General features: G+C 40.9%; 1 protein-coding gene across 4 annotated transcripts in view; it reads right to left on the reverse strand.

Moving 5' to 3' along the window:
• Positions 1–9,464: 9,464 nt before the first annotated feature.
• PDGFRA (platelet derived growth factor receptor alpha) overlaps positions 9,465–27,478 on the reverse strand; it is a 33,815-nt gene continuing 15,801 nt past the window's right edge. For 3 of the 4 annotated variants that reach the window (XM_090139429.1, XM_090139432.1, XM_031588591.2), the window contains 14 exons: positions 27,178–27,371; positions 26,689–26,783; positions 26,455–26,587; positions 22,343–22,447; positions 21,522–21,632; positions 21,096–21,249; positions 19,586–19,752; positions 18,365–18,480; positions 17,661–17,783; positions 16,960–17,071; positions 14,893–14,992; positions 14,667–14,772; positions 13,768–14,003; positions 9,465–12,803 (listed from right to left, as the gene is read on the reverse strand). In XM_090139429.1, coding sequence (XP_089995555.1) covers positions 12,656–12,803; positions 13,768–14,003; positions 14,667–14,772; positions 14,893–14,992; positions 16,960–17,071; positions 17,661–17,783; positions 18,365–18,480; positions 19,586–19,752; positions 21,096–21,249; positions 21,522–21,632; positions 22,343–22,447; positions 26,455–26,587; positions 26,689–26,783; positions 27,178–27,371 — 1,900 coding nt within the window. In that variant the 3' untranslated portion in view covers positions 9,465–12,655. The remainder of the gene's footprint in view (positions 12,804–13,767; positions 14,004–14,666; positions 14,773–14,892; positions 14,993–16,959; positions 17,072–17,660; positions 17,784–18,364; positions 18,481–19,585; positions 19,753–21,095; positions 21,250–21,521; positions 21,633–22,342; positions 22,448–26,454; positions 26,588–26,688; positions 26,784–27,177; positions 27,372–27,478) is intronic. The other variant, XM_090139431.1, reaches the window with a different exon arrangement.

Here is a 27,478-nt window from a genome sequence, read left to right on the forward strand (position 1 = left end):
TGCCTCTCCCAAACCTTCAGCACATGCTTTAGTCAGTCTGCACATTCAGTCCAATTAGTGAGCAGGGCCAAACCAGCCACCGCCACTGTGTTCTCACGCTGCACAACTGATTGAAGCAAAGGCAGCAGTCTCACCAGGGATCACCAGTCTGTCCCGCTGCACACAGCCCCACAGGCAGCACCCATGTTTCACAACAGCCGCTGTCTTCTGCTGTCAGCATGCATCCTTTAGACGCCAGCAGGAAATAAAGCACAAAGCTGGAGACAGGAAATTGTCTAATGACAGATATTGGCAAAGACAGGTGTAATCCTCAAGCTACTTTTAACTCATTTCAGGAAATAAGCAGGTATCATTTTGACAGCATCCCACTAGCATGCAAAGCTGCAGAGCCTCATGGCAAGGCGTGGTTTTCCTGGAGGGAGCAAGGAGACCCAATCCCATGCTGTTGCAAAATGGAGAGTTCCAGCTTTATCACAGCTCAGGTGGCCATTTTTTGTAAAATCAGTTTAGAAAAGTATGTTTTTAATTCAATTTTCAGTGTCATTTAACACTATTGTTAAATGGCAGTTATGGTGTGGTACAAACTGAAGCAGGTCTATTAGTATATGCCCTTGGTTTGACAGATGCTGTTTGGCATCAGCTTTGCCATTTCCTTACCTTCAGCTGCTCCTTTACTGCAGACTTTGGGTCAAGCTTGACTTTAGTTCATCTCCAGCATCTTCTCCACCTAGAGATTCATCCCCACTCTTCTCCTACCTTTTCTAATTAGCCTGAGACAGTTCTCTATTTCTCTATTTTTTATTTTTTTTTTTTCCAAGAGACAAATAGTGAAAGCAATCAGAAAACTATTATTCCTGGAAGTACCAAATTTAAACCAGGGAGGATCTGTATCCTGGAAAGAACTTGAGGTCCCACTCAAATGCTGCTCCTCACCCTCTCCCCAGATGTGTGCTCACATACACAGGCATATCCCACTGGGAAATGACAAGGAGCAGCCAGAGGAAATGGACTTCAGAGATACAAAATGCTCCATTCTGCCTCCCAAGGAATGGATAAGGTGGAAGAGGAAGTGCCAAATCCCAAACAAACCCCGCATGTACACCTGTGATTGTGTACACACAGCTCTTTGAACCCGCAGGAGACAAAAAGCAGATGAGAAGCTCAACTCGATAAGGCGGCCTGGATATTTACATTATTGCATGCTAATGACGGCACATGAGCCAGAATATAAACCTGGCCTCTGTGAAAATGGGGGAGACCAGTAGGAGTTGTTTCCCTGTTTTATGGACATGAATGCTTGAGACTGAAGGCAGTGCCTGGATCTCTTTTGCATACAACCCTTGGACTTTCCTTCAGTTTTAGTCTAATTATTGATAATTATTGAAGATGATTATCCAAGAATCATAAAATATATGATTGTTTAGCAACATGTCTTAAAGAGTTACTACCAGACTGAAAAAGATGAGAGGAAGGAAATTTTATTCCTGCCAAAGCACATAGCTGCGCACACAATGATACTAAATCATCTGATTGCTGGTATTTTTCCCAGAGAATAAAGTCTTAGAGAAGGAGTCCCTAATCTTCTATGAACTCCTGTGGAACTGCTGTGCTGGCAGAAGAGTTGGACTGCCAGGGCAGTGTGCTGCACCACTCTGCTCTGCCATGGCTTTGCAGTGGGTGATACAGCCCCAGCTGCTGGAACCACAGTATTTTCACTTCCATTCAGAGTGTTTCTCACTCTCTTGGTTGCAAATTAATATCGTAACGTGAAGCAAACATTGACCATGCAGAACTGAAAGAATCCAGCTTGTTCTATGTTGTTGTTAGATCATGCCTTGGAGGATCAGTCTATACTGGAAGCTAAGAAGAAAATGGACTCTCATTTACAAAGAACTGCAGAGTGATGGATTCAGGATCTGGAGACAGTATCGGGGTGCAGGTACATCTTGTTTTTATTACACTGTTTTTTCTATTTTTTTATTTCTCTTCTCCAGTGGGTAGCCTTTATATCAAACACTTCTATTTTAAAGAGGGGACCTACCTGTGTTTCTGTACAATCACTCACTTTGTGTCACTTCAGAATCTGCAGGTTCCAAACCCAAGACCAAGCTGTGATTCAAAACATTGCAGTGAGCACAGAGCAAAGCCTCGGTGTCTTTCAGAACACTGTGAATGAGTTACAGCACCTGCAGGGGCGGAAGAGGAGTCAGACTGATTTTCCAAAGAACTGACCACTGACATACCACAGGGGTGATGCAGCCTTCAGTGAGGGGAAGGACAAGAGAGGAGAAAGGCACAGCTTTTCATGTCTTCCCTAATTATATGTTTGCAGAGTTAAAAGGGAGGGAAGCAGGGAACATAATTATTTATCAGCTGCCACTTTCAGTTTGTTGCATGCTAGAGGACTTTCTGCCATTCTCTTTACAAAAAAAAAAAAAAGAAATGAGCTTGTTGAATCCTAACCTGGAGCGTTATCCTGGGACAGAACACACTGATGGGAGAACACAGACATTGCAACCACTACACAGATAGATCCTGCTCCTCTTGCTCCCCTAGGGCCCTTGTATTACCTCACATCCTTTGCTTCTACTGCTCCTTCCAATGCAATAGCTTCAAATTCCACAAAAATAGAATCATTTCTCAAGAGAGAAACTGCCCCTTTTGAAAAGGCACAAGTGGATGTATAGTTATACATATATGTATTTATCAGAATCTGTCCTACAGAATGACTTACAAAAGAAACCACATGCAAAGGTTGGTATGCTGACAGCACATGTCTAGATTTTAGACAAAATTTCAGCAAATCCTTTTGACATAGTCATATTGATACATTGAAAAGTTTGGAAGATGTATAACTTCTGCAATAAACTAACATTTTCTTATGCTTTCAGTTCATCCTCTGAGCACTTTCAATCACAGAAATGCTAAAGCTGGAAAAAATCAGAAGGTCATTGAAAAAGGCATATCTTCAAGACTATGAAAATGATTTGATCTAGGCTCAGGTTCTGGGTCACATAAGACTTTCTGGTGGATATTTTAAGGAAATAGAAAATAATCAAAAGGATGAAGAGCATATATTTCAATGCAGAAGATAACCAATATCGGGAGTGCTTGACCATTCAAAGAGAGAAGAAGATACTGGTACATATATGCTTTCAGAAGCATAAACAATCTAATCTCAGGGCATTGTCTCCACTTTAGTTGCAACAACATAAGAATGAAATAAAATCATAATTTGTTGGTATTTTAGCTACTGCATGTCTACTTGACGTAAAATTAGCCAAATGGGAGAAGTGTTTTTTGGGTGTTGATAGGAGGATAAGTTGTCAGCCACTCAAATCCAGCCCAGGTTGCCAACAAAAATAAAGATAGTAATGGAGTCACCATTGCCATCTGACAGCTGTTTGGCTTATATGTAATGGGGCAGTGGACTAATCTGATATTTTTAGACTATTCATCACTCTTATTTCCAGACAGCACCATAAAATCCCTCAGACTGCTTCCTAGAAGAGAGATATCAATGCACAAATCCCAACAAGGGTGTCTTTAGGCACATCTAGAACTGAGCAACATCAAGATAGAACAGAAAAACTTCTGAGTCCTGTAAGAGCCCCTGAGAGCAGAGCTGGGACAAAGTGGATGCTTTTACAGTTTTCTGAAGTTCTGGTGGTTTCCTCAAGACAAAATTCTCAGTTGTCCCTTTGTCCCTCTACGTGTTCCAGGAGCATTCCTGTTTTGGCAGCCTCTGGCAGCCATTCCTACCACCAGTCCCTGCAGTGGTGTGGGCTCAGTCCTGGCACAAGGTATTAAAGCAGGCGAGCAGCTCCCCGCAAGAGAAGGGAAAGAGAGTTCTTTTCTGGAAAAAGGGGCAAAGAGTGGATTTCATTGGGAGAAAAAAAATCTTTCTGCTTACGTTTTCCATAGTGAGCATGGCATTTTCAGGAGAAAATTTGAATACCAAAATATTCAAGCCAAAATATGAAGTTTTTAATTTTGGCAGCTTAGGACAGGTTTGGGCTGCTCAGTTTTTGACAGTAAAGCAACATATATTCGCACTATTTTTTTTCTTCTTCTTTTACAGAATGCTGACATTTTCAGACTCATTTTCTTTCAAATGCTGTTTCACTGAACATTTTCAATAACGCTTTTCATGGTATTTAATTCTGAGGGCTTCTCACTGTGAGAGGAATAGCCAAGGAGCCAGGAAAGGGCTGTGGGAATGCATTAGCTCTGCTGATTCTTGGGAGTGACTTCAAGCAGTGCTTGGAGCCTTGTGCACCCTGACTTTGAAAGACAGCAGAAAAAGTGGAATAAGCCATACCACAGCATCTCCTCAGCCACCTTGCAGCCAGAGAGATCCTATCCCAGCCAGTCCAGGGGATGAGAATAGAGGATTGGTGTAATGAATATTCTCCATCCATTACTCATGCTGGCACAAGCTGCCTGGAAAGGTTGTGGATGCCCCATCCCTGCAGGTGCTCAAGGCCAGTTGGATGTGACTCTGGGCAGCCTGATCTGGTGGGTGGCAGTCCTATCCATGGCAGGTGATTGGAACTGGATGGGCTTTGAGGTCTGTTCCAACCAAAGCCATTCTATGATTTTATTATTACTGCATTTGCACATATGAAAGACAAACACCAAGCAGAATCCCTCCTGCTCTGCTCAGTGCAAATGGATGGCACAGCTCAGAAAAGACTCAGGGGCTCTTAGGAAAAAAAGGGAAAACCTTCATGTTTCACTGAGTTCACTCAGGGTCAAAATGTCATACCATTTTTTTGGCTACAGGCATCTTTCCTCCTCTGCTAACTTTCAACTAGAGGAGCTCCTGTTGTATATACAGAGCATCAGAGTATTATACACACGTAGCCAAAACTGCCAAAGATAGCAATGAGGAGCTAAACTGAAAGTGATGGCAATGTGTTGATGAAATCCCACTCCCCCGCTCATCCAGCCAGACTCTGAAGGATGGCTAACAGGTTTCTGAGCTCCTCCGAGCAAACAGCATGGAAATGTAAGTCGTGGTTTGGTTTATGCCCAGAGTGTTGAACTAATAGCACTTGTCTCACATGTAAGCAGCTGCAAAACCTGATATTTACAGAAGGATTCACAGAGATGAGAAAAGACTGCTTTTATTTTCTAGATGACAGCCTCTGGTTCAAATGGGAATTAATTTGGGAAAACCCTCTGGTCTGTGTCGTAGAGCATGCCAGGTTAAATGATGACAGCAGACTCTTTTTTTATCATGGAAGATTGGCTTTAAATTATTGCCATCGTTCCCACATCAAGACAGGAGCAATCTTACCTACCAAGGCACCCTTCATTTTGCATGCCAAATAGACTGTGAGCAAAATAAAATTCTACCTTTTAAAGCCATCAATCAAAGAGCTCACCAGTGCACTTTGTATAAATACAAGCACACCCAAATACACTTACTAGTAGTTGCCACTTTTTCACAGAGCCATCACTGATAGTACATCCATCCTTGGCTTACCTTCAGCAAGGTGGCTCTGACTTCAAAGCTTAAAACTTGCTTTCAATTGGCATTTCTCAGATTCAAGCATCAGCTGACACATGCTGCTGCTGGCAACACAATGGCTCTTGTCTCAGACACCCAGAAGTAAGTGTACAGTGTGGTCTTTCAATTCAAAATGTGAAAAGAGAATGTTCTGATGGTCCAGTGATGTCTTTTATTAGATTATTTTGTGCAGCTGGAAAGTACAGTCCAGCTTTAGATACCAAATCTGACCTCAAGTCCCAACGTGAATTACTTCTGATTTTTTATTGGCTACATCAGCTGGTCTGACAAACCACATCTCTGTTCGTCCAAAACTTAGATCCCTTTCATGGAGAAATGATGGAGCAGGTGAAGCTCCTGCTGGTGGAATGCAGCACTGCTATTGGCAGGCAGGATACTGAAATGTGTGATACATGAGATTGTTGCTGGATTTGGAATAGTTTATAAACTCAATATGAATTTGAACCTGAACTCCTGTTGGGAGTTTGGAGGCTCAGCTCCATGCATTAGAATGATTCCACTAGGTTGTTTTGTTTTGTTTTGGTTTTTTGATACAAGAGTGAGAATGCACCACACAGCCACCAGAGCAGTGAGATAGCATGGCAGCAGCCAGTAAAGCTTCCAGCTTTGCTGAGTTTTTGTTGTTGTAACGTAAAATGGATAACTATGGCCAAATATATACCTGGCAATTTCCTTGTCTTCCATGGTGCAGTTCCAGTTTTTCTTGGTACATGTAAACTCAAGCACATATTTTATTCTTAGACATGAGCATCTTCCATAGGTCTTATGTTATGATTGTTGTACACAAATTCAAAGTACTTCCAAGTCAAACATTTGGAGCTGATGGGCAACATATGTATTACTTTACCTTCTATTTCCCTAAAGGCTCCAGTTACTCTGCCTCTGCAGTGGAAGCATATCTGTGCTTCTGTTGAAACCAAAAGAGGAAAAAAAGATGAGGAAAAGAGGAACTATTAAACAGATTTTTGTCTGATGCTTCCATCTTGTGGCCAACTCAGAAAAGAAAACTTCAGCCTGCTTTTTCAGTTAAGGTGTTAACTAATGCAAGCAAACATTAAAGCTTGTAAAGGTGTCCCAAACACTTCCTCTAGTTACATGAAAGGGGATGAACTGCAATTGTGTTTTGCATTTTGAAGGAACCAAATGCTGTCAGAGGAAGGTCTGGGTTCCTTCTCCATCACCTGCTATGTTTTGAACTCAGGAGAGCTGACAGTGCCAAAGGGCACAGGGCACAGACAGGACTGGGCTGATGAGGCCATGGGTGCCAAGCCTGGCTCTTTTCTTGCTGTGAAATCGATGCCAGAACTCACATGATGTAGACTCTCATCCAGCTATCAGCTTCACAAGAGAGCCCAGGTCTGCAAGATAACTTTCCTTGTTCATTATTCTTGAACATACAAAATGCTTACGTTCCATTTTCTCTGATCTTTCCCAAGGGTTATCCCAGCACACAGCTCCCATACCCAAAGGTGATGGGATATAGGCTTCTCACTGGGACAGGTACAAGGTCACCATGCCTTAGGTGCCATCAGAAACTTCTCAGGGTGGCTGGACAGCTTATTTCCACCTGAAGAAATATTCCCTTTGGCATGGCTCATAGTAAGCAAGAATGTTAGCCAAAGGTCTGCTCACCAGTACACACTGAGGTGTCCTGCCTAATGCCCACATATTACATGATTCATTAATTTTCCCTTCCCATCCTAGCCAGAAGTCCACCCCTGTCTGCTGCACAGGGCACAATGCTGCCCTCACCACAGCTCCAGCCTCTTGGGCAAATGCCTCTTCCACAAACCTGCAGGCTCCCTTGGTAGCCAAATATTTGCTGAGGCCTTGAGGAACGGAGCAGGGTCGTAAGTATCTTGGTTGATGTCTCCAGTGCAGTGAGGAATGGGGCTATTGTGCAGGTTCTGCTTCAACAGGAGGGTTCCTTGAGTGGACACACTCATACACATGCAGTCACACCCTATGCAGTGGAGAATGTATTCCTGTTCTGCAAAAAGGAGGAGTGAGAGCTGAACCTGAGCTCCGCATCCAGCTGCAGGTTCTTATGTAGGGAGGGATTTTGATATTACCCCCTTAATCATGGCTTGAGAATTAATGAATCTGTCACTCCCTTCACAGGTGCTGCCCCTCCAGAAAGCAAAGCTGAGAGAGACAAATATAAGGGCACAACAACGCCATGACTGCTTCCACAGCACCTGAAGTGGTGGAAAGGGTTGTATGTCCACATAGCTTTGTGGGAGAAGGAATCCTCTTTCTTTGACAAGAAAACTCTTGTCAAAACAAGAGTGCAAAGGAGAAGAAACCTGCCATAATTCCTTACCTAAGGCAAGAGCCCAGGCTGCTGTACTGTGATTGATGCAAGGAGGAGTTCTGCTTTTTGAAGAAGCTGTGAAGAAGGAGATGTTAGATGGAGGGTTTACCCCAAAAATATTAACATAGAAGTGACTACTCCCTGGACAGGAGTTTACTAACTTGCCCATTCACAGGATTTTCCCACAACAAGGATTTCTCACTTTCCTGTTTTCTGCTGGCAAAAAGAGGCAGTTTTCAGAGCAGAAAATCCATCTGACAACATTTATACTGTTTTCAGACTGATACTATTTAATTCTTCTCAAGTTCATGTTCAGTTATATAAACTACTGTGGGAATACAGCATCATAGAGCAAAATCTGGTTTGGTTCATAAAGAAGCTCAGTTCAGCACAGGTTTAAAAAAATACCTGCATCTATGGCCAGAAGAATCATAGAATCATAAGGTTGGAAACGACCTGTAAGATTAATCCAACCATCCTGCCATTGCCATTGCTACCACAAGCCTCTAAACCAGATCTCGCAGCTCCTCATCCAGACGCCTCTTGAACACTGCCAGGGACGGCAACTCCACCACCTCCCTGAGCAGGGCATTCCAGTATCTGACCACTCTCTGAGAGAAAAAGTTCTTCCTTATGTCTAACCTAATCCTCCTCTGGTACAACTTCAGCCATTTCCTTGGGTCCTGTTTGTTGCCTGGGAGAAGAGGCCAAACCCCTCCTCATCACAGCCTCCCTTCAGGAAGTTGTAGAGTGCAATGAGGTCTCCTCTGAGCCTCCTCTTCTCTGGACTAAACAATCGAAGCACCCTCAGCTGCTCCTCATAAGACGTGCTCCAGACCCCTCACCAGTTTCATTGCCCTTCTCTGGACACGCTCCAGGGCCTCAATGTCTTTTTTGTAGTGAGGGTCCCAAAACTGAACACAGTACTTGAGGTGCAACCTCACCAGTGCTGAGTACAGGGGGATGATTATCTCCTTGCTCCTGCTGGCCACACTATTTCTAATCCAGGCCAGGATGCCATTGGCCCTCTTGGCCACCTGGGCACACAAGTAGAGAAACTATGGCAATTTGAAGTTGGATTCATCCATCCTCTATGTTCATCAAGAGCTTTAGACTAAAGGCTGACATAAGGCAGCTTTAGTCCCTTGTTAAAAACCACCTTTGCATAAAACCTCTTATACACTTGTATCAGAAGAAGCAGAGCGTATATAGGAGATACATGACACAGTGCTGCCTTTTGCAACCCATGCACCCCTTTACCCAGCATATGCAGACAGGTGGCATTGAACATATCAGAACATCTACCAGTGCTGAAATCAGAAGGATTTTATCTTTTCTGGAGAGCTCAGACATCAGTCACTGGAGTACTAAACCTACCACCCATTTGGGGTCAAAGGGGCTTCACATGGACAGAATTCATTAGTTAAGTTACCTGCTCATTGGCAGTTCCTCACTGTGCACACCAGAAGGGCTCAGGGAACTGTCCTTGCTGCCTGATGACTCTACCAACCCAAAATCTCAGGCAGGAAAAAAAAAAAGCAAGCAAGACTGATCTCTTGTAACAATCTTTCAATAAGTGAGTATAGACCCCTCACATATCCTTAAATTATATATCATTTATTGAAATATAGAGATCTTAATTTACAGGATTTGATTTTTCAAAGACAAAGTATCAACAGGGGCATTTTGTAATACATTTTGTGCCTACCATCACTCAGGCTAGTTTGCCCTTCTTCAAATATTTCACAACAGCCACCATTTTGGAAACACTTCCTTTTTTATTATTCTAAAATATAACTTTTGGACATTCAAAGTGCAACAGTTAACGTGCCTGTGGAATATATCACAGTAAAAAAAAAATATAAACAAAGGCAGTGATATAGCTGTCATAAATGTTTTGGCAGTATTCTAAAAGTCTATATAAAAATACTTATATACATATTGATGTATAACATCACCATATCTCACGTCCTTCTCCATGTATTAGGACCATTTTGTACAAGCTGCAGACCACACTGTAAGGAATTGGTTGGCCATTCCAAATCAAATGCTGTGATAGGCTAACACTGATTGTCATTATACAATTACCCTAGAGTAAGATTTGGGAATATGTTTTCCAGTGGCTTCTCAAAAATTAAGCCATAAACTAAAATGTTGGTAATACTGAAAATACTGTAAAACTAAAGGAATCATATCCTCCCCTTCTCCCTCTCTAATAAACCCCACTCTGCCTCTGCCTCTCATTCCAGTTTATAGGCAAGTTTATTGGATTCCACCCTGAAATGAACTGGGTTTGGCTAGACTCTTGCCACAGGTACACAAACACTCATAAGCGGATAGAAAATTAACTCTATCACTCATCATAAAGTGAGAAGGCTCTGGTCCACATCCACCATTTGGGTCTAGCCCCAAAGTATGTTGTGCAATACAGAATGAAATCAGTGAGGGGAAGGGGAGACCATGGGAAAATGTCCTTGTATTCCAGTAACTGGTATGGTAAAACATGCCAGGCCTGATTTTCAAACTCCAAAGAACACTGGGCCATGTGCAAAAATGCAGGTGAAATCACTTGCCTAATTTGAGCATGCAGTTGTAATGACTACACATGCAAATTAAGGCATGTGTGGTCTCAAATGGCCATTCAGATATCTGGGATATCCAATAGACAATTTGTGTTTCCTCAATTTATAGTTCATAACTGGAAGGGGACTTTATACCATCTTGTGTGTCCAGGCTATATCAAGAGTCTTTATATTTCACAGTTGTCCCCATATGGAGCTCAGAATGACACTCGGTATTGGTCTGTTGACTGCAGAGAAAGGAGAACATGTCATTCTCATGGTTTGTTATGATTGTCAAACATCACCAGGGCTGAAAATGCAGGTGCCTCACTTCAGGTCACGTTTCCACATCTGCAGGACATTTGTATATGGCCGCAGCCAGGTGACATTTTTGAAACTCAGAGCCAAAATTAGTTGCCTGTAGAAATGACAATATTACATTTATTTTTCTTCAATCCACAACCATCCACAAATGAAGTGATGGGGAGTTGTGTAGTTTTCCTTAGCGGCATTTCAAGGTAAAGTTCAGTTTGTTATTCAGATCCAGGTAGTGTGTGTTGTCAATTGCTGCTGGTCCATCTTTCATACTTCCTAGGAAGAATACTGCAATGCAGGGACGAGTTTGTACCACATTTGCATTGGTTCTGCCATACCAGATGCTGAGCGCGCCCTGTTAGGCACTCATCGCACTGAATTAGAGTTAAGTTCAAAAGATGAGCACCAGAAAGGATGGAGCCCTTTGCAGTGATGTACCTTTCTTTCACATGTAAGTCTTCCAAAACATAAAATATCAATAACAGTGATAGCAGTAATCATAATACTTTGCTCTTGTAAGTGGTGTCAAAAAATGACTATTGCAAGCTGAGAGCAGGTTTGTTTTCATGCACCTTCATCCAGAAAGCACACTTGAAGGCAATTATTATTTGTAGTTAGAGTTTGCAAAGATAATAGTCAATTTTCTGCTCCTGTTTAAATTTCAAAACTAAGACAAGGATACTTGTTGCAGAACTGTTTCTGCTTTTTATAATCTGGAGTTCAAGCCTGGGAGAGATGTCTTCTTTCCTTGAGCTGTTCAAAAATAAAATTGATTTTTCATACCTAAACATGGAATAAAATTTGAGAAACTTTGGAACACTAACAGTGGGATGTTGCTGCTGGTTTATCATAATCTTCCACCCTCCAAAATCCTGGAAATCTGGCATAAATTTAAATTTAAAAAAAATTTTTGAATGCCTAGAAGTTCATTTAATTGGAGGACAATAATTGCTTCTAGTACATCTGATTTAAAAAGCTGCTCTATTCAAAATAGAAAACTAAATCTTAGTGTATTACGGGATGTAATTCTTCTCCATATTAAAGTCATTTTAGCTAGTCAGAGTAATTATCATTCTCTTTGGGCCTGATAAATGTTGTTTCATCAAATTTTCAGGTTTCAGGTCGTAATTTTTTTCCTTGTACTTAATAATGTTTCTTGTGACTGTACTTTTACTGAAGGACAATGAATTATAAAATACAGGCTTAGTGTTACGGAAAACAGTAGTAGTATTATCATGAAAACAGCTATCTTCTATAGTTAATAAAGACTTACTAGGTTTCTAACGCCTATTATAGACTGGTTTTAATTATTATTATTATTATTATTCCCCTTGCATTAATGTTAAAAAGTAACATGTTTTGTAGTACCGGTCAGTTTTTTGTGGTTTCAGACCTTCTTGGTCCAAAAGTGGTTTTTGCATGTTCTTCGATTCACATGATAGTTCAACAGCAGCTGACACTGAGATTGAGGGAAAAAGTGCACAAAATTCATGGGTGATCTCTTCTAAAATCCATGAGTGTGTTTAATGTGCACCTCAAAAGATCCTTGAGCTGATAGTTATTTACATAATTACAATGTTGAAGTATTGCTGCAGTGGAAATTCTATCCATCAAAGTCATAGGAATGCCCTTGAAACACAAAACTAGTCTGTTTATGGTCTTTCTGTCGTCCTCTACCAGTTGGAATGGCAAACAATGCTGAGATGCTCATAAAGTACTGCAAGAAGCAACACTAAAAAAATTCATCTTTGACAGTTCTCTTTCTTTCATTCTCAGGCTGATTCCTTTGCCCATCATTGGGCATCTCTCCGTACAAATCCATCTTCTCTTCACATCCTTGACATTGCAATGAAGTGGTTTTCTCTGTGTAGCAGAAGTCTGTAGACAGCACAGTAACCTTCCCCACGTGCAGTTAGAAGGTGTCTGGGATTACAGGAAGCTGTCCTCTACCAGATCCGAGGAGTCAATTCCGATGTCATCCATCATGTCAATGTCCTCAATGGTCTCATCCTCTCTCTTGATAAAAGTAGAGCTACTGGAACCAGTTTCAATGGCACTTTCTTCAGATGTCTGTGAACTGGAAGAGACAACGATCTCAGAGCTAAAATACACATTAAAAGGCACCAAATAAGTACCCCAATTTATGAACTGAACACCACATCTACACTTGCTTTCTGATGCATGACATAATCGTACTCTGACCATGTTTCCTAGGATGCAATACATCCTGTATCTCAAGGGTAATGAACCACCTTGAAATTCAAAGGAGGAAGTTGTTCATATGTACCTCCAAGCACTTTCTGACTCATTAGAAGAATATCATTATGACAACGCTGGGACAGTAGATTAGGTTGGGTGACAACAGATAACAATAAAAGCAGTAGACACTAAGATAATACAAAGAATTACAGATAGAGGTAATAAATCTTAATCTGGTTAGTGATCCTTAGAAATGTCATTTGTCACACTATTCAAAATAGTGCAAAAATTTCCAATGTGTGGCATGCAAGCTCTTGTTCATTGCTGACAAAAATACATGTTAATGGTGATAACTATGTTGAAAAACAGTGTTTTGCCCTGAGCACCACATCCAAATGGCTTATAAACACGTCCAGGGGTGGTCACTCAACCACCTCCCCAGGGAGCCTATTCCAGTGCTTAACAACCCTTTCTGTAAATAAGCTTTTCCTGACATCCAATCTAAACCTCCCCTGGTTCAAAGTCATTGAGCTGTAGAGGCAAATGTGATGTAAAATGTGATGTAAAAAGTGCCAACTGAGCCATAAGACAGTTGCTGTGACTTGGCCAAGTTAGCAGTTGCCTTCCTCTGGCAGTCACAGAAGAGCCAAAATAAGGTATTTCACATTGGAAACATTATGGCCAGTAACACTGCCATACTGTACAGAACCTTCCTAATGCATAACTCCAACAGAGCCTAGGAAATGAATTGTGGAGTAGGATTCTAAAACATATTAATGCATGTCACCAAATGCGACCCCGAAAGATGACCATGGGCTACCTGATTTGCAAACTGTACTCACCTGTGCCTGTTCCTTTTGCCAAGTTCATCTTCAGAAACAGGGTCAATGTCAGGCAGGGGGATGATGTACCCACTGTCAGCACTCAGCCTCTGCTCATCAAATCCGCTCTCTCTATCCTTTAACTTGTCTTCATTCTTGTAGGTGACACCAATGTAAGCATTGTCACAGTCCCCTCTCATTCGAGTGACAGCCGGGTGATCACTCTTCAGGAAGTCCAGGTGAATTTTCTCGTAGCTCTGAAAATATTCATTTCAACAACCTCATTAGATGTTATTTGCTAAGGCAACTTTTCTTCTGTTGAGTAGCTATTGATTCATTAACCCCCAAAACATTTGCTCAACGAGTCTGCAACATTGGATGTAAAAGCCCAGCACCACCAAGTTACTGAGAGTTCTAAGTGACAAGTTGGTTTTAGAAGATACAGGAATGAGTGTGGCAGAACATAACAGACAAACAGATGTGACATAGGGGTATAGAGAAAGAAGGAAGGGCAGACTGAGAAATGGAACACCAAATGATGTAGCAGGCAAAGCTTTTCCAGAAGCAGTAGAAATTTGAATCCATACTCAAACTTCTGTTGGAAGAGGGAGGGAGAGAAATTCTACATATGGGCAATATATAGTTCCTTTTCTGGAATACTTTCACTGCCTAGAAAATTCTATGAAAATATATTAAGAAAAACATGTTTTGCTAGAAACATGGAATTGGTAGGATATCACTGAATAAAACTGCAAAATTGCTTTTCTCAATAACCTCAGCTTGCTTTCCCCAGAACATGTAATGCCCCTGCCTGCATCATGTAACTCATACAGGTTAGGATGTGTCAGTCCAGTGTTCATGGCTCTGATAGATGGAGCAACAGTCACATTTCCCTCTAAAAACATGCACAAAATACAGACCTTTTTGTACTCTCCAGGCAACAAGCTCTCCACGATTTCACTCAAATGGTAAAATGAAGGTCTTTTCTCTGGTTCACTGTTCCAGCACTTTACCATGATCTCATACCTACAGATAAGATGGAAAACAATTTAATCAACTGGGAAGGAAAACAAGCTATCAGGCAAAAACAAAAGGCAAAATTGTCCAGAGGCTGGCCAGACATGGGAAAGCCAAATACGCACGTACACTTCATTGGTTGCATGATCAGGTTTTGCCATTCGGTAGCCACTCTTTATCTTATTGTAAAAAGTGGAGTCAACCATCATGCCAGGATATGGTGTGCCACCTACAGATAAAACAGAAGAAAAAAATACTATATAAAACTGAATTTAAAAATATTATTTTACATTGTGTAGCCTTGAAATAAACCACAGCTTATGATAATAAAAATGTTTGCAAATCCACAAATACCAACTAGCTAGTGTTCGCTGAATTAAATAAAGATGCTGACTTGGAGAAAAGAGACAATTCAATTGTCTGGTTAATACCCCACTGGGATATATTTTAAATTCCAGAGAGTGTTGAGGATGCCTATGAGCCTAGAAGGGTAAGATGCAAGTGGTTTTTAAAATCTTTTTGAGAACTGTTCAGAGGCTCATATAGTTATTCCAGTTATTGATCATTTTATGTTTTGTGGTGTGAGATAAGAACTTTAAAAGCAGCATTAAACAAGCCCGGAAGTTGTTGGCAGGCAAGTGTGCCTTCATGTATGAAATATTCTTTCCTCTCAATGAGGGGTTACTTGTACAGAACTGGAGCTTTGCAATTCACTGCTTGCAAAGTCCAGTGGCTCTAAAGTGGAACTTGATCATAAAATTGAAATATTGACATTTCAATGGGGAATGGTCCCCAGATAGCGTCCCCAAATACTTACTAGCTGCTCAGACCAAAGTTTGACATGACATCAAAATTAATGAAACTAAACCAAAGCTGACAAAAATAAATGAAGTACATTGTATTGCGTCAGCTGCAAGGTATTTCTGGTATTCTCTGAAGTGAAACATTGTCTAGAAGAGACTGAGGCTGGTACCACTTAAAAAAAAATCCCCTTGCAGTGTTTCTGAAGAGTACTGACTGAGCACAGAGTTTGCATGATACCCAGATCAGGTGGTCAGCCTGCATCTGGCAAACCTGAGGTCACGTTCTGCCACTGTCTTCCCACGCTACTTTGAGCAAGTCACTTGCTTGTGTATGCTTCACTTTTCAAGAAAGAGTGGGCTTTCTCAGGTGCAGGCATGCATGCTGTAATGTTTACTCCAAAGACCTCCATTTCAAAAGCAAGGTTTTCACCTAAAAATAGGCTTCAGATCCTACCTTACAGGTAAGACAATGAGCACAGACTTAGTTGTGCTTCAATTCCACATCTAAATAATACTTCTGTGACCCCAGTGATGCTTGTGAATGGATATTTATAGGGTCCTGTGATGTCCAGAGATTGCAGTTATCAATACTATAAATAGGAGTGCAAATGCTGTTTTTTAAAAGCAGCTCAATAACAACTTATTCTAGAAAATAATGTTAGGCTTGGGGTTGCCATGGGGCAGTAGCAGATACATACAGGCGTGATTAATTCTGCTCAAAGTAAATCTGGGCAAAGCACACTTACTGAAGCAGGCCAGCCACCCGCCCAGGAGGCTAATTAATCAGCCTGAGTCGAGAGCCAGGCTGCTCCCAGCTGGGAAATGTATATTGTCTGTAACTGCTAAACACTGTCATAACCACTTTACGCTGCCATAAACCAACTGTGAGAATGGTGCTGACCTGGAAATGAGAAATCAGTGTCCCAGAAGATTGACATTTTGTTTTCACTCTGTAATGGGGTTTAGATGGGATCTTTTGAAACATATACAAAGAGATTGCTTCTAAATAGCCACTTGGCTGAGATGCAGCTAAGGCACCCTGATGCATGAGGAAGTTCATTCCTCCACAATTTGGCCAGAAATTCCATCCTGGCACCAATACTTTTCCACAAAAGCTTTTCACTCTCTGCTTTCAATTTTCTGTTGCAAAACAAACAAAAACAACAACAAAAAAAAAACTTGCAAAATAAACAAATAAATAAATAAAACCAAATCTTTTGGAGAATAGGGACTTCTTCAAACTTAATGCTGGGACTTGAAACCTCATGTAGAAGAAACTAAAAGTTGATTTCACACCTATATTCCTACTGTAAGATTTGAAACGCTGTATGTAGAACAGCTTGGACTGAAAAAAATTAATTACAACATGTAAGAAAGTGTTCACAGTACATACCAAGAGAAAATATTTCCCACAGCAGAATACCATAAGACCAGACATCACTTAACGTTGTGTACAGATTGTCAAAAATGCTTTCAGGTGCCATCCATTTTACTGGAAGGAAAGTCTGCAGCAGAAAGAAATAAACCCCAAACCACATAGATTAGTCATTAAAGAAATGCTTCCTGTTACAACTGTTGTTTGACAGTCGGATTAGCTTCTCTTTAATAAGAAAAACTTGTGAATGTGGCTAGTAAATATTTTTAATTCCATTTCACAAGGAGATATCAGGATTAGAAGCAACCCTACTCTGATCCCCACAAGAGTTTATTAAACTACAACTGTATTCATTTTCTCACTAGTAAATGACTAGGCTGATTGGATGTATAATGCAAAGGGTGGTACTGATGTCCTAGATCTGATATGTCACTGATGGATGTGTTACCACTCTACATAGTGACAGATCCTTAATTTATCCACTCACAAAACTTGCCAGTTAAAGTGTAAGCCTGTGAAGCACTAAGTGAGGCCAAAGAACTTTCCAGCTTTCAAGCAATCTTAGGAAAGTCACAAGAATTAATGAACTGAAGAAAAATTGTTCTCAAGAGTGCTCATCTCAGCAGTTAATTAGTGTAACCAATACTGCTAACAGGCATTTAAGGCTGACATTTCTCATTGCAGTTAAAGCAAAGCTCAGGAGATTAAGAAATACATACGCTGCCCTTGGAGACGTAGTTGGAATCATGCATGATGTCTCTAGCCAACCCAAAGTCACAGATCTTCACGATTTTGCCTTGAGCCAGAAGGACATTACGAGCTGCCAAGTCACGGTGTACACACTGCATGGAGAGAAATTAAGTCTTTCAAGGAAGTGCTAATTCCTAGAAGGCTGTTTCACTTCCAAAACTCTCTGAAAACACCCAGATCATGTTGGCTTTCTGGGCACAGTCTTAACTTCTTCTACAGTTCTTAACCTTCTTCTACTGCACAGGCACCGATACTGTCCTCTAACAGAGTCATGGAATCATGAGTCCTCAGAAACAGAGGGGGCTCGTGTGCATTTACAACAGTGGGAAGGATGCAAAAGTGATGCCTGTCCTCTCCACCCACGTTGTGCTAATGATAGTTTGTGCTTGCACCACACTGGCCTGTGCTTGGATGGATCCTCCACCTAGACCCTGCTGAGATCCACCACTGACCTATGTCCCTGACTTTACCAATGACACAGGCTGAAAACAAGGAAGAAGATGTTGCTTTGATTTCTCAAATCATGGCAATCTCAGTCTCCAGGTAAGTTAAAAAGCTGGCTAGAACCCCAAAACACGATTATATTGTATTTGTTTTCAGAATCTAAACTGAAACCCATAGTTGAGACATTTGGACATTTCTTGCATTTTTACTTACTGTTTTATTTACTTACATTTTTAGAAGCCAAGAATTCCATTCCCCGTGCAACCTGGTAGGTGAAGCTTAGCAAATCCAGTAGGCTCAGACCCTCCGAACTGTCATCTGAAAGAAGGTTTTTTACTTCTGATTCTATTGAAAAACAGAGAAAAGTATATATACATTTGTGCTGCAAAGTGTGAAAGCAGCATCCATTTCCTCTACCTGTCATGATTCTGAGCTGATGACTTTAGCAGGCTGCCATGACCAAAACAGTCTTCACAATAACTAACCAATGATGATGTCTGCATCAGTTGCTGACATACGTTGCTTTTAGTGTTAAATATAACTTTTGTTTTTTCTCCTGTCTGTATTTTTTTTCCCACAAAATTGCAGGAAAAAAAGAAATTTAAAAGGCTCACTGAAGTGTTACACAGGTTGTTTTAATACTCAGTGTGTGGTTCAAAAACATTCACCAGGTTTTTTTGCATACACATACATTCTTATCCACTTACGCTCTCTGAACACTGCTGTATTTCCCAACGAGTATTCATTGGAACAGATCCAATACCAGCAAAAACGATCAGGAATTCTATGGCAACTAATCTTATATTTTTATGAAAGATGTCGGCAAAAAAACAGTCATGATTCTGTGATTCATTTATCCCTACTGTCCTAGAGCACAATATGAGTACATTAGTCTGCCATGTAAATCTGGGGCTGGCTATGCTTCAGTTCCTGGGGCCTAGAGCCAGAAGTGACTGTGCCTATTTTTAAGTAAAGCATATTTAGATTCTGAGAAAAGGAACAGGGAATAGGATGTATTCATTATCCTCATTACATAATCCAGGAAAGTATTTGGGATTGTTGAGCATTTGGTGTCAGTTAATGTGAAATGTAAGTGGAAACAGAGCAATATAAATTGCCATTATTGTTGTTCATTCCTACTGCTCAAAATCTTGCAGACTACAAGACTAATGAAACCACTGCCTCCAAAGAATGTCTGCAGCCCCACTGCAGAATATGGCCCCTAAGCACTTCAGTACAGAAGCAAACAAATTGCCCCAGCAGCACGCTGTGCCACCAGAGCACGCTGACAGCCACAGAATCACAGAATCATAAGGAAACAGCTTTTAGTTATAGCTGATTCTCACATGCAGAACACAGTTGAGTAATTTACAGCCATGTCGTAAGTGGCAAAAATTAGACATGTTTATTTGTGTTAGTGATGCATGCAAATAGGACAACTCTACGTTACCTGACAAAGATTTCTTCTTATATGAAGCAGGTCGATCATATACAGATCTCTGAATATCAGAGTATTTAGATCCCTCTTTCCTTTCCAGCATTGGCACATACTGAGTTGTATCAGCTTGTTTCATGTCCATGTATTCTCCAGTGTTTTCAAATGATAAAATCACATAGCTGAAATTTAAAAAAAAAAAAAAAAGCAACTGTATCAGCTATCAGTATCAGCTATCAAGGAAGGTGGCTTCCCTGCCATAGCATCCTATGTTCTGATAGTTACATACAGTTGCACTGCTAAGAAATACAAGGGTTTAAGAGCTGATTTATTGATAGGGAACACACATAATAATCCTGCATTACAACGCAGCAATGTATTACCACACACACGTTACCACAGACTATAGTAGTCGAACTTATACAAGTGCTTCAAACTTGTCCTTTTGTCATCAGTCAGGTATATAGACATATCTGGCCTAACTTCCAGCAATCGCACTGAACTCAGCTATTACTACATAGGGTGTTTAGTTCAATGAGTTAAAAAAGACAGATTGATTTATTCACTCACACAGTTTGCATCAAACCCAGTCAAGCTGAGCAAACCCATGCTTAGAAGAATAGTCCCAGATGGACTTAGCTACTGAGTCAGTTGGTCTATTTGCCAGTGTGGTTTTTTGAAGGAATTTCTGACCCCTTCTTAAACCTGGCTGATGTTATGACATCGCTTGATTGTTTAACGCATAATGACAAGCTTCCTCCACCATCATCTGGCAAAAGCTGCTCGAAACAATACAATGAGACTAGCTAGACCATTGGTAGATAAAGGAGAATGCTTGAACACAGATAGCAAGCTCTGCTGCATTATTTGAAGAAAAGGAGTTTTAAACAGTGAAAAATTCCTGAACAGGAAACAAGGAAATCAGATATCTGAGCTCTACCTGTAATACTTGGATGGACAGAGACAAAAGGACGTCTGTATAGAAAGGAGGAACACTAGGCTGTGCTTTCTTAATGGAAACATGCTTTGGGACCTCAGGGTCAGATAGGGAAGAGGGAATGGAGAGACGACATTGACTGTGGGCTCCAGAAATGCTGGAATAAGGCAGGTGCAGGGCTACTGTTGTCTTGTAAAGATAATGGCTTTTCCTCTAAATCCGTATATCTCTCACACTACTTTGAGCAGAGTGAAATTTGTTTAAAAGGTCTGCAAATCTGTTTGTGTGTTGTGTTCTCCCATGTATTTTATTTAGAAGGAAGACTGTAAGCAGCTGTGTCTATGGAGAACACACAGTGGTCCTGGGGCTGTGGGCATCTGCACAGACGAAACATGGTTCTAGGATGCATGTCAGGTGTATTGAACAGAAGCCACTGAAATCTTTTTAGATCTAACATTACTTATAAACAAAAGCCCATTGAGATGAATTAGGGAGAGCTCCAAATCAAGGAATGAAAGAAAAGGAATAAGAGTTAGTAATGCTATTCCTTACGTTGTAGGTCATACATTTTTTTCCCCTCTTTCCCACCTTCTTGTGCTTTCATCAGCTGGGTTCATCCCAAAAATATCCAGATCTTTCTTTGGTTTCTCTGGATGTCGGCTGAGGAAGTTGTCCCTGTTCTTGTGCAGATAGTTCACCAAATCACCATAAAAGCAGTATTCGGTGATTATGTAAATAGGACCTGATGAAATAAGGCAAAATAATGCATCTTTCAAAAATGACAGCTCCCAAAGACAACAGAAAATCAAATATAAAACATGGAGATTACTAGGAGTTAGTACATTTCAATTGATTAAGTTATGACTGTAATTACTGCCAAGTAACAAGTAGGCTTGTGAAATCTCATATTTATTTATATTTAATGTTAAGGTCAATCACATTTGATATTTGTGTGATTGTTAAACAGTGAATGACAACTCCACAACAAGCATCCATTTAATCAGCCAAACTCACCTGATTTTGTACAAGCTCCAAGCAGGTTCACAATATTCAGGTGGGGCCCAAGATGTGTCATTATCTTCAGTTCAGACATGAGTGCCTGTTTTTCACTGGATCTAGCTGTAGCTGTTGAAAAAGTACACCCGCCACTGAGTGAGAGCAAGCACCATCTTCACAATAACAATTGATCTCTCTTTGCTTGCCTCAGAAGAGCATTTCTAAAATGATTTCTTGAAGAAGACTGTGTCCTTTTCTTGACAATAGGACATCTTAAGACTTGGAGAAGAGTCATAAGTCATAGAATCATAGAATCATTAAGGTTGAAAAAGACCTCTAAGATCATCTAGCCCAACCATCCATTTACCATCAATTTTGCCCACTAAACCATATCCCCCTCCATGATTCTTGAACACCTAATGAACGACCATCAGCTCTGCTGATGGAGGCCTCTTCTATGGAGCAGAAGATACAAAAGGTAGGAGGAAGAAAATAAAATGTCCTGGTTGAGAAGCATTGTAAGTAACAAAAGGGCTTCAGATATCCATCAGAAAAGAGGACTTATTTGATCTATCTCTAGAGCTGACCCAGTCTGTTTGCCCTTTTCCAGGGGTACATTAGATTGCCTATGTAGCACAGATGCACTTTGCAAGCTGCTTTTTTCAGCACTAGAAAGTTCCTCATGGTTCTTGAGCAACTGGTACAAACCAGCTCCATCCACACTGCAGGTAGATTTGAAGGTTCAGATATAGAGAAGCTATTTATACACAAGCAGTGCTCAAATAATGTAATGGGAACATGCACCAGCTAGAATGGAAAATGGAATGGTGATAACTTACGTTTCAGCATTTTCACAGCTACTTTCATCACTGGTTGAGAACGACTCAGTCCATATGCTGTCCCTTCCACCACTTTTCCAAATGCACCAGAACCAAGGATTCGACCTGAACACAAGAAAGAGCATTATTAATTCCAGTGTGTAACAGCAATTTGCCTCATTTTCTGCTGCTGTTCTTTGGGCTATGAGTTCACTCACTTAGACAGAACATTGATGTTAATAATAATAATAATAGTAATAATAATAATATGTCATGTTGTTAAACAGAAAATGCAAATATATTTTAAAGAAATTAAGTACAGTTCCTAAATAAAAGCAAGCAAGCAAGCATTAGAAGCACATCTATATGTGGGATCTTGTAGGAGAAAAGCTCTGGGAAACAGTGCAGTTCGTTTGTCCCTTATTCTGCCATTCCACCCTCACCCTCCCTAAGCACTGAACTTGCTATGCCTAAACTTGCCTCAGTCGGTATCCGACTACAGCACAGTTGTGGCCTTCACTTCAGATCTGAACTAGGCTCTCCAGCTGCGGTTTTAGGCTGCTATATTGATGCTGATACAGCTAGCAACAAGACAGGCTGACGGGAATCAGCAGAACATTTAGAAATAGACAAGCGGGACCATCAGTAATCTGAAGGAAGCTGAAATACATATTGATCACATATGAGGGAAACTCCTCTGAAGTTTAACGTACAAGTGTGTTTCATCTGGTCGAATAAATTTTATTGCAAATTTCCAAGTGCTATGATGAAACAGCTAATGTTTATACATATTTACTCTTCCCACAAATCAATTTAGACAAAAAGTTTTGATTATTATATCCTGTCTTCTATTATGGATGCAGCATGCAGAAAAATTGTGTATAGATTGAGCACAATTCTAGAGAAGTATGAATTGCACAAACATAATCCAAAATACTATAATTCATTGATTCCATATTGGACAGCAAGTTCATTAAGGCAACGTTTATTCAGTGAACAAACCCCTATATGAGCTCCAGATGCCAGGACATTTTCATATTCCCAATGAGCTCTTTCATTTCTTTTTTTTTTTTAAAACTTCCAACATGAGGAGACTATATAGGGCTTTTTACTATGGAGATAAATGGCATTTTGTCTATGATGTTCACTTGCAGTTTGAACTTTCTGCCTTTTAAGCATCTGAAGGTGTTATATGGCATGCAATACCACATGTTTCTGTTATCCTAAGGCTACAGCCCACACTTTTATTGTATACACTCTATAGGGAAAAAGTTTCCAGCCAAAAATAAATATCTACATCATTAGCAAACACAAGAAATGGTGTGCGCTTAGATGAGTTACAACTAAGAACTTCTCCAAGATCATGACAGTGTAGTTTGTCATGCACACAAAAACCATGCTGTTTCTTCTCAAGATTCCTGTGCTCCAAGTTATTCTTTCCAGTCAGTCAGGATGTGAGAAATCTTCCCACTAAATTTCAGACTAATTCAAACAACCTGAAATTCGGCCCCTGAAATTTTTCAGCCTGAAAATCTGGGAGCCACATGGCAGGATGCAGCCCTTCAGAAAGTGATCGCATTTGCTGATGCTCCTTGATCTTCTTGTCTTCACGAGCCAATTCCTCCCCAAACCATGAGACACACATCTCCCTCCCGTCCCTCAGCCCAGCCTGAGTGCATTCAGAGGCAGGGGGAGCGCTTCCGGAGTGGCAGGGAGCTATTGCTGCTATTCCCCTTTTCACCCCTCTCCACGCACATCCCATCTGTTCTGCACTTGAAATTCAGAGCCAGGTGGGAGCTAACTGCTTACAAGTTGGAGGCATCTGTAAGGCAACCAGCTCCATCACATTCTGGATATCAAGGCCTTCAGCAGAGACCAAAATTAAATTGTGTATTTATTATTCTTAGTATAAAGGCACGACTGGGATCTGCCTGCTGGAGGAACAGGACTGCTTCTCTGTGACAGAGGGACTGTGCAGACAGCATCACTTCCAAGCTCCTGAAGCTTCTAGAGGAACTGTACTCGGGGTGAGAGCTAATTTTAGTCCAACCTCTGCCCAGGTCTGCAATGTCTGCTGAGACCAGCGCAGAGGTGCCATATTTCTGATCTAGAGGACACACCTACAGAAATGAAGTCCCAAACATGGTTTTCTTGACTAGACCGTTCTTTGGCTAAAATTAAACTTGGATTCACCCCATACTGAACCAAACTTTCTTGACAAATACCAAAAGCCAAACAAGCTTTATAACCTATACCTGGCTTCCAGACTCATGAGAAATTAGGTACCACATCCCTAAATGCGATAAACCTTGAACCTTAACTTGCCTTTTGCAAGCTGAAAATGGAGATGGGTCTGACTCTATTAGACCAGCATTTCATTTGATGAAGTCCACTGTGACAAAAGGGAGGGTTGTTAGGAAGTGATGGGAGCAACTCTGCAGCCTCTACTGCCATCCCAAAACCCTGGGATCCCACAGCACTCAGGTCCCTCTCCTCAAAGGGCCCTGGCCTCTGCCTCCCCAGCGAAGGAGGATTTCCTGCAGGGAACCTCACTGCTTCTCAGCAGTGCCAGGGAGAATGGCACACAAGCAGCTCACTGCATTATCCAATTTCTTGTTGTTGCACATCCCCTAGTCCTGTGCTGGCTGCTGGGTGTTTTAAATAGCAGAGCATTACACACATAGTGGAGAGGAGATAGCAAAGGGAAATGTGCAGTGTAACTCTAATTTATTAATGGTAACTCCAGCCAGCCAACGTTCAGAGTTGGCATTTAATGCTGCTCAAAACTCCAGGCACTACTAGCTGGAAAAAAAAGAAAGAAGAAAAACTATACACACAAATAGACACCAGCTGGCTTACTCAGCTAGAGTGGGAAGCACTCATCTGAATGAGCCAAAATGTTTTTTCATCCTCCTTCTGAGCCTCCTTGAGTTAAAGGTGTGATTCCTTTGCTGCCATCTTCCACTTCAACAAGGGAAAACCCACATAGACCAGAATTACCAGATTTAGAAACAAAACAGGTCCCCATCAGCCTGATAGGAAACATTTAAAAAGGCAGAACTACCAGCAGAGAAATGTTAACCATGTCAAGAGGAATGCTTGAACAGTCCTGTTTGCTAGCAGGACAAGTAGCAACCAAATTTAAAGCTCTGACTGTCATGAATGTACTTGAAAACAGAAAAGCACTGAAGGAGACTGGTGCTCATGAGTCAGAGGTAGACAAAGTCACAGCGGTGGTCTGTTAACTCAGATCTGACAAATCCTATTTAGGCAGACAATTAAAGTCTGAATTGTAATAAAATAATTCCATTAAATATTCACCCTCTCCTAGTTTTCAATTAGCAACATGAATTTAATCAAAGGAAGTCATTCCTGAACCAGAAAAAATTGTGCCTCTTCTTTTAAGAATTAGCATCAATTCTTTCTCTATTGTGGGGCAAGGAGAACAACAGCAGGGGAATGCATTCTGTAAACAGCATCGAACAAAAACTCTCCCTTCAGTTCTCTTTTGCATTTTTTGTATGCAGCTTGATGCATGGACACCTCCAAGAGAGGGCTGATTTGTGCACTTAAAGCACTCTCTGGATAGAACATTAAAATTGTTTATAGTCACTACAGTTTCAACTGATATAAATGACAAATCAGGCCAGTTAGCTGAATTCTGTATGAACTCTAATGCAGGGACAACAAAACAAGAAAGCAAAGGCGGAAGGAAGAAGGGCACAAGCCACAAAAACACATTATGCAGTTACTCAGCAATTACACATGCGCATCATGGATTAATAATTTAAAAAATATTTCTAATAAAATTATATAACTACTTGCAGGTTTTCCTTGGCCTCTCCACATAAACATAAATGTCTTGCAAATTAAAAATACTGATTCACTTCTTGTGAGTGTCTTAGCAGCAGTGACTGTTGGAGCTGGAATTTAACCCTGGCAAAGGACCACTTAAGTCACGTTGAGATGGGCACTGCACATCTGGAGCACTGCAGTGCTGGAATGAAGGTGTAGAAAACACTAACATGAGTTGCTCCAGGCTGACACCAATGCAGAAGAAGGGGATGTGGAAGGAGAACAATGGAAAACAGATAAAGAGAGACTCTGCCCTTCATGGCCATGAGGAAACTTACCAAGCACTAACCCATCTCGAGGAAACTCCCATCTGGAGTCATAAGGTAGCTGCATTGGGTCCACATAAATGTATTCATGCCCATCAGGGCTGATAGATTCAATGACTCTCCATCTTATCTCATACCTTGGCTTCTGCAAAGCATATTGAATATAATAATTAGTCTTATGTCTGACTTGGGATCAAAACCCAACTGGGCTCAGCATCCAAACTGAAATATTTCTTTCTAGATTACCTGTTTCCAGATGATGACCAGGACAATCAGTGAAATTATCACAATCACCAACAGTACTAAAACGGCAGCAGCCACCGTCAGTTCTGATCGCAAGGCTGTGGAGTAAAAAGACAGGCCATATTTTCTTCCTGAGCCATGAAAGCATGACACACATCTCCCACACCTTTGTAGTTCCCATATCCTACAGAAGTGGAAATAGCACTTGGGCTGGTGACTGTTAAGCCTCTCTGAGCCTCTCAGAGCTACAGTCTTTGTTTAGAAGAACAGCCACTCATAATAAAATGATAAAATGAATCAGATATTCCATAAAGACTTGTAAAATGCCTCATTCTCAGATGTTCCTGGGTGGATAAAATCCATTTTCATTTATTTTTATTTGCAGCAGTTTATGTTTTTATCTACTAAACTTTCTTATAGACTAAAATAAGGTGTGTTAGCAAGAGGTCAAGCTGACTGCTGTAATCTTACAGAAGGACAAAGCAAACTCACTGGGAGCCACAAGTTTCAGTTCCCGAGTAACAGCACCAAGGTCGTTTCTTGCTACACATCTCACAGCCAGGGTTTCCTCTATCTTCTGGAAGGTCACCTGGCTTTCCACCATATTCTTCTCATCCAGGTGGGCTTCCATGTGTATATCAGAGATATTGTTAGTCAGAAGAGTCCAGGAAGTGTCATTGCTGCATCTGCAGAGAGTAACAGTGGAAACACTTGTTGGGTGTAGGTGTGGATAAAGAGTCACCACAATAGGAATCATCTTTTCCCATGTGTTTTTTCTATCAATTATAATTTT

Source organism: Phasianus colchicus, chromosome 4 (genome assembly GCF_987193195.1).
Source record: "Phasianus colchicus chromosome 4, bPhaCol1.hap1.1, whole genome shotgun sequence".
Taxonomy (NCBI): domain Eukaryota; kingdom Metazoa; phylum Chordata; class Aves; order Galliformes; family Phasianidae; genus Phasianus; species Phasianus colchicus.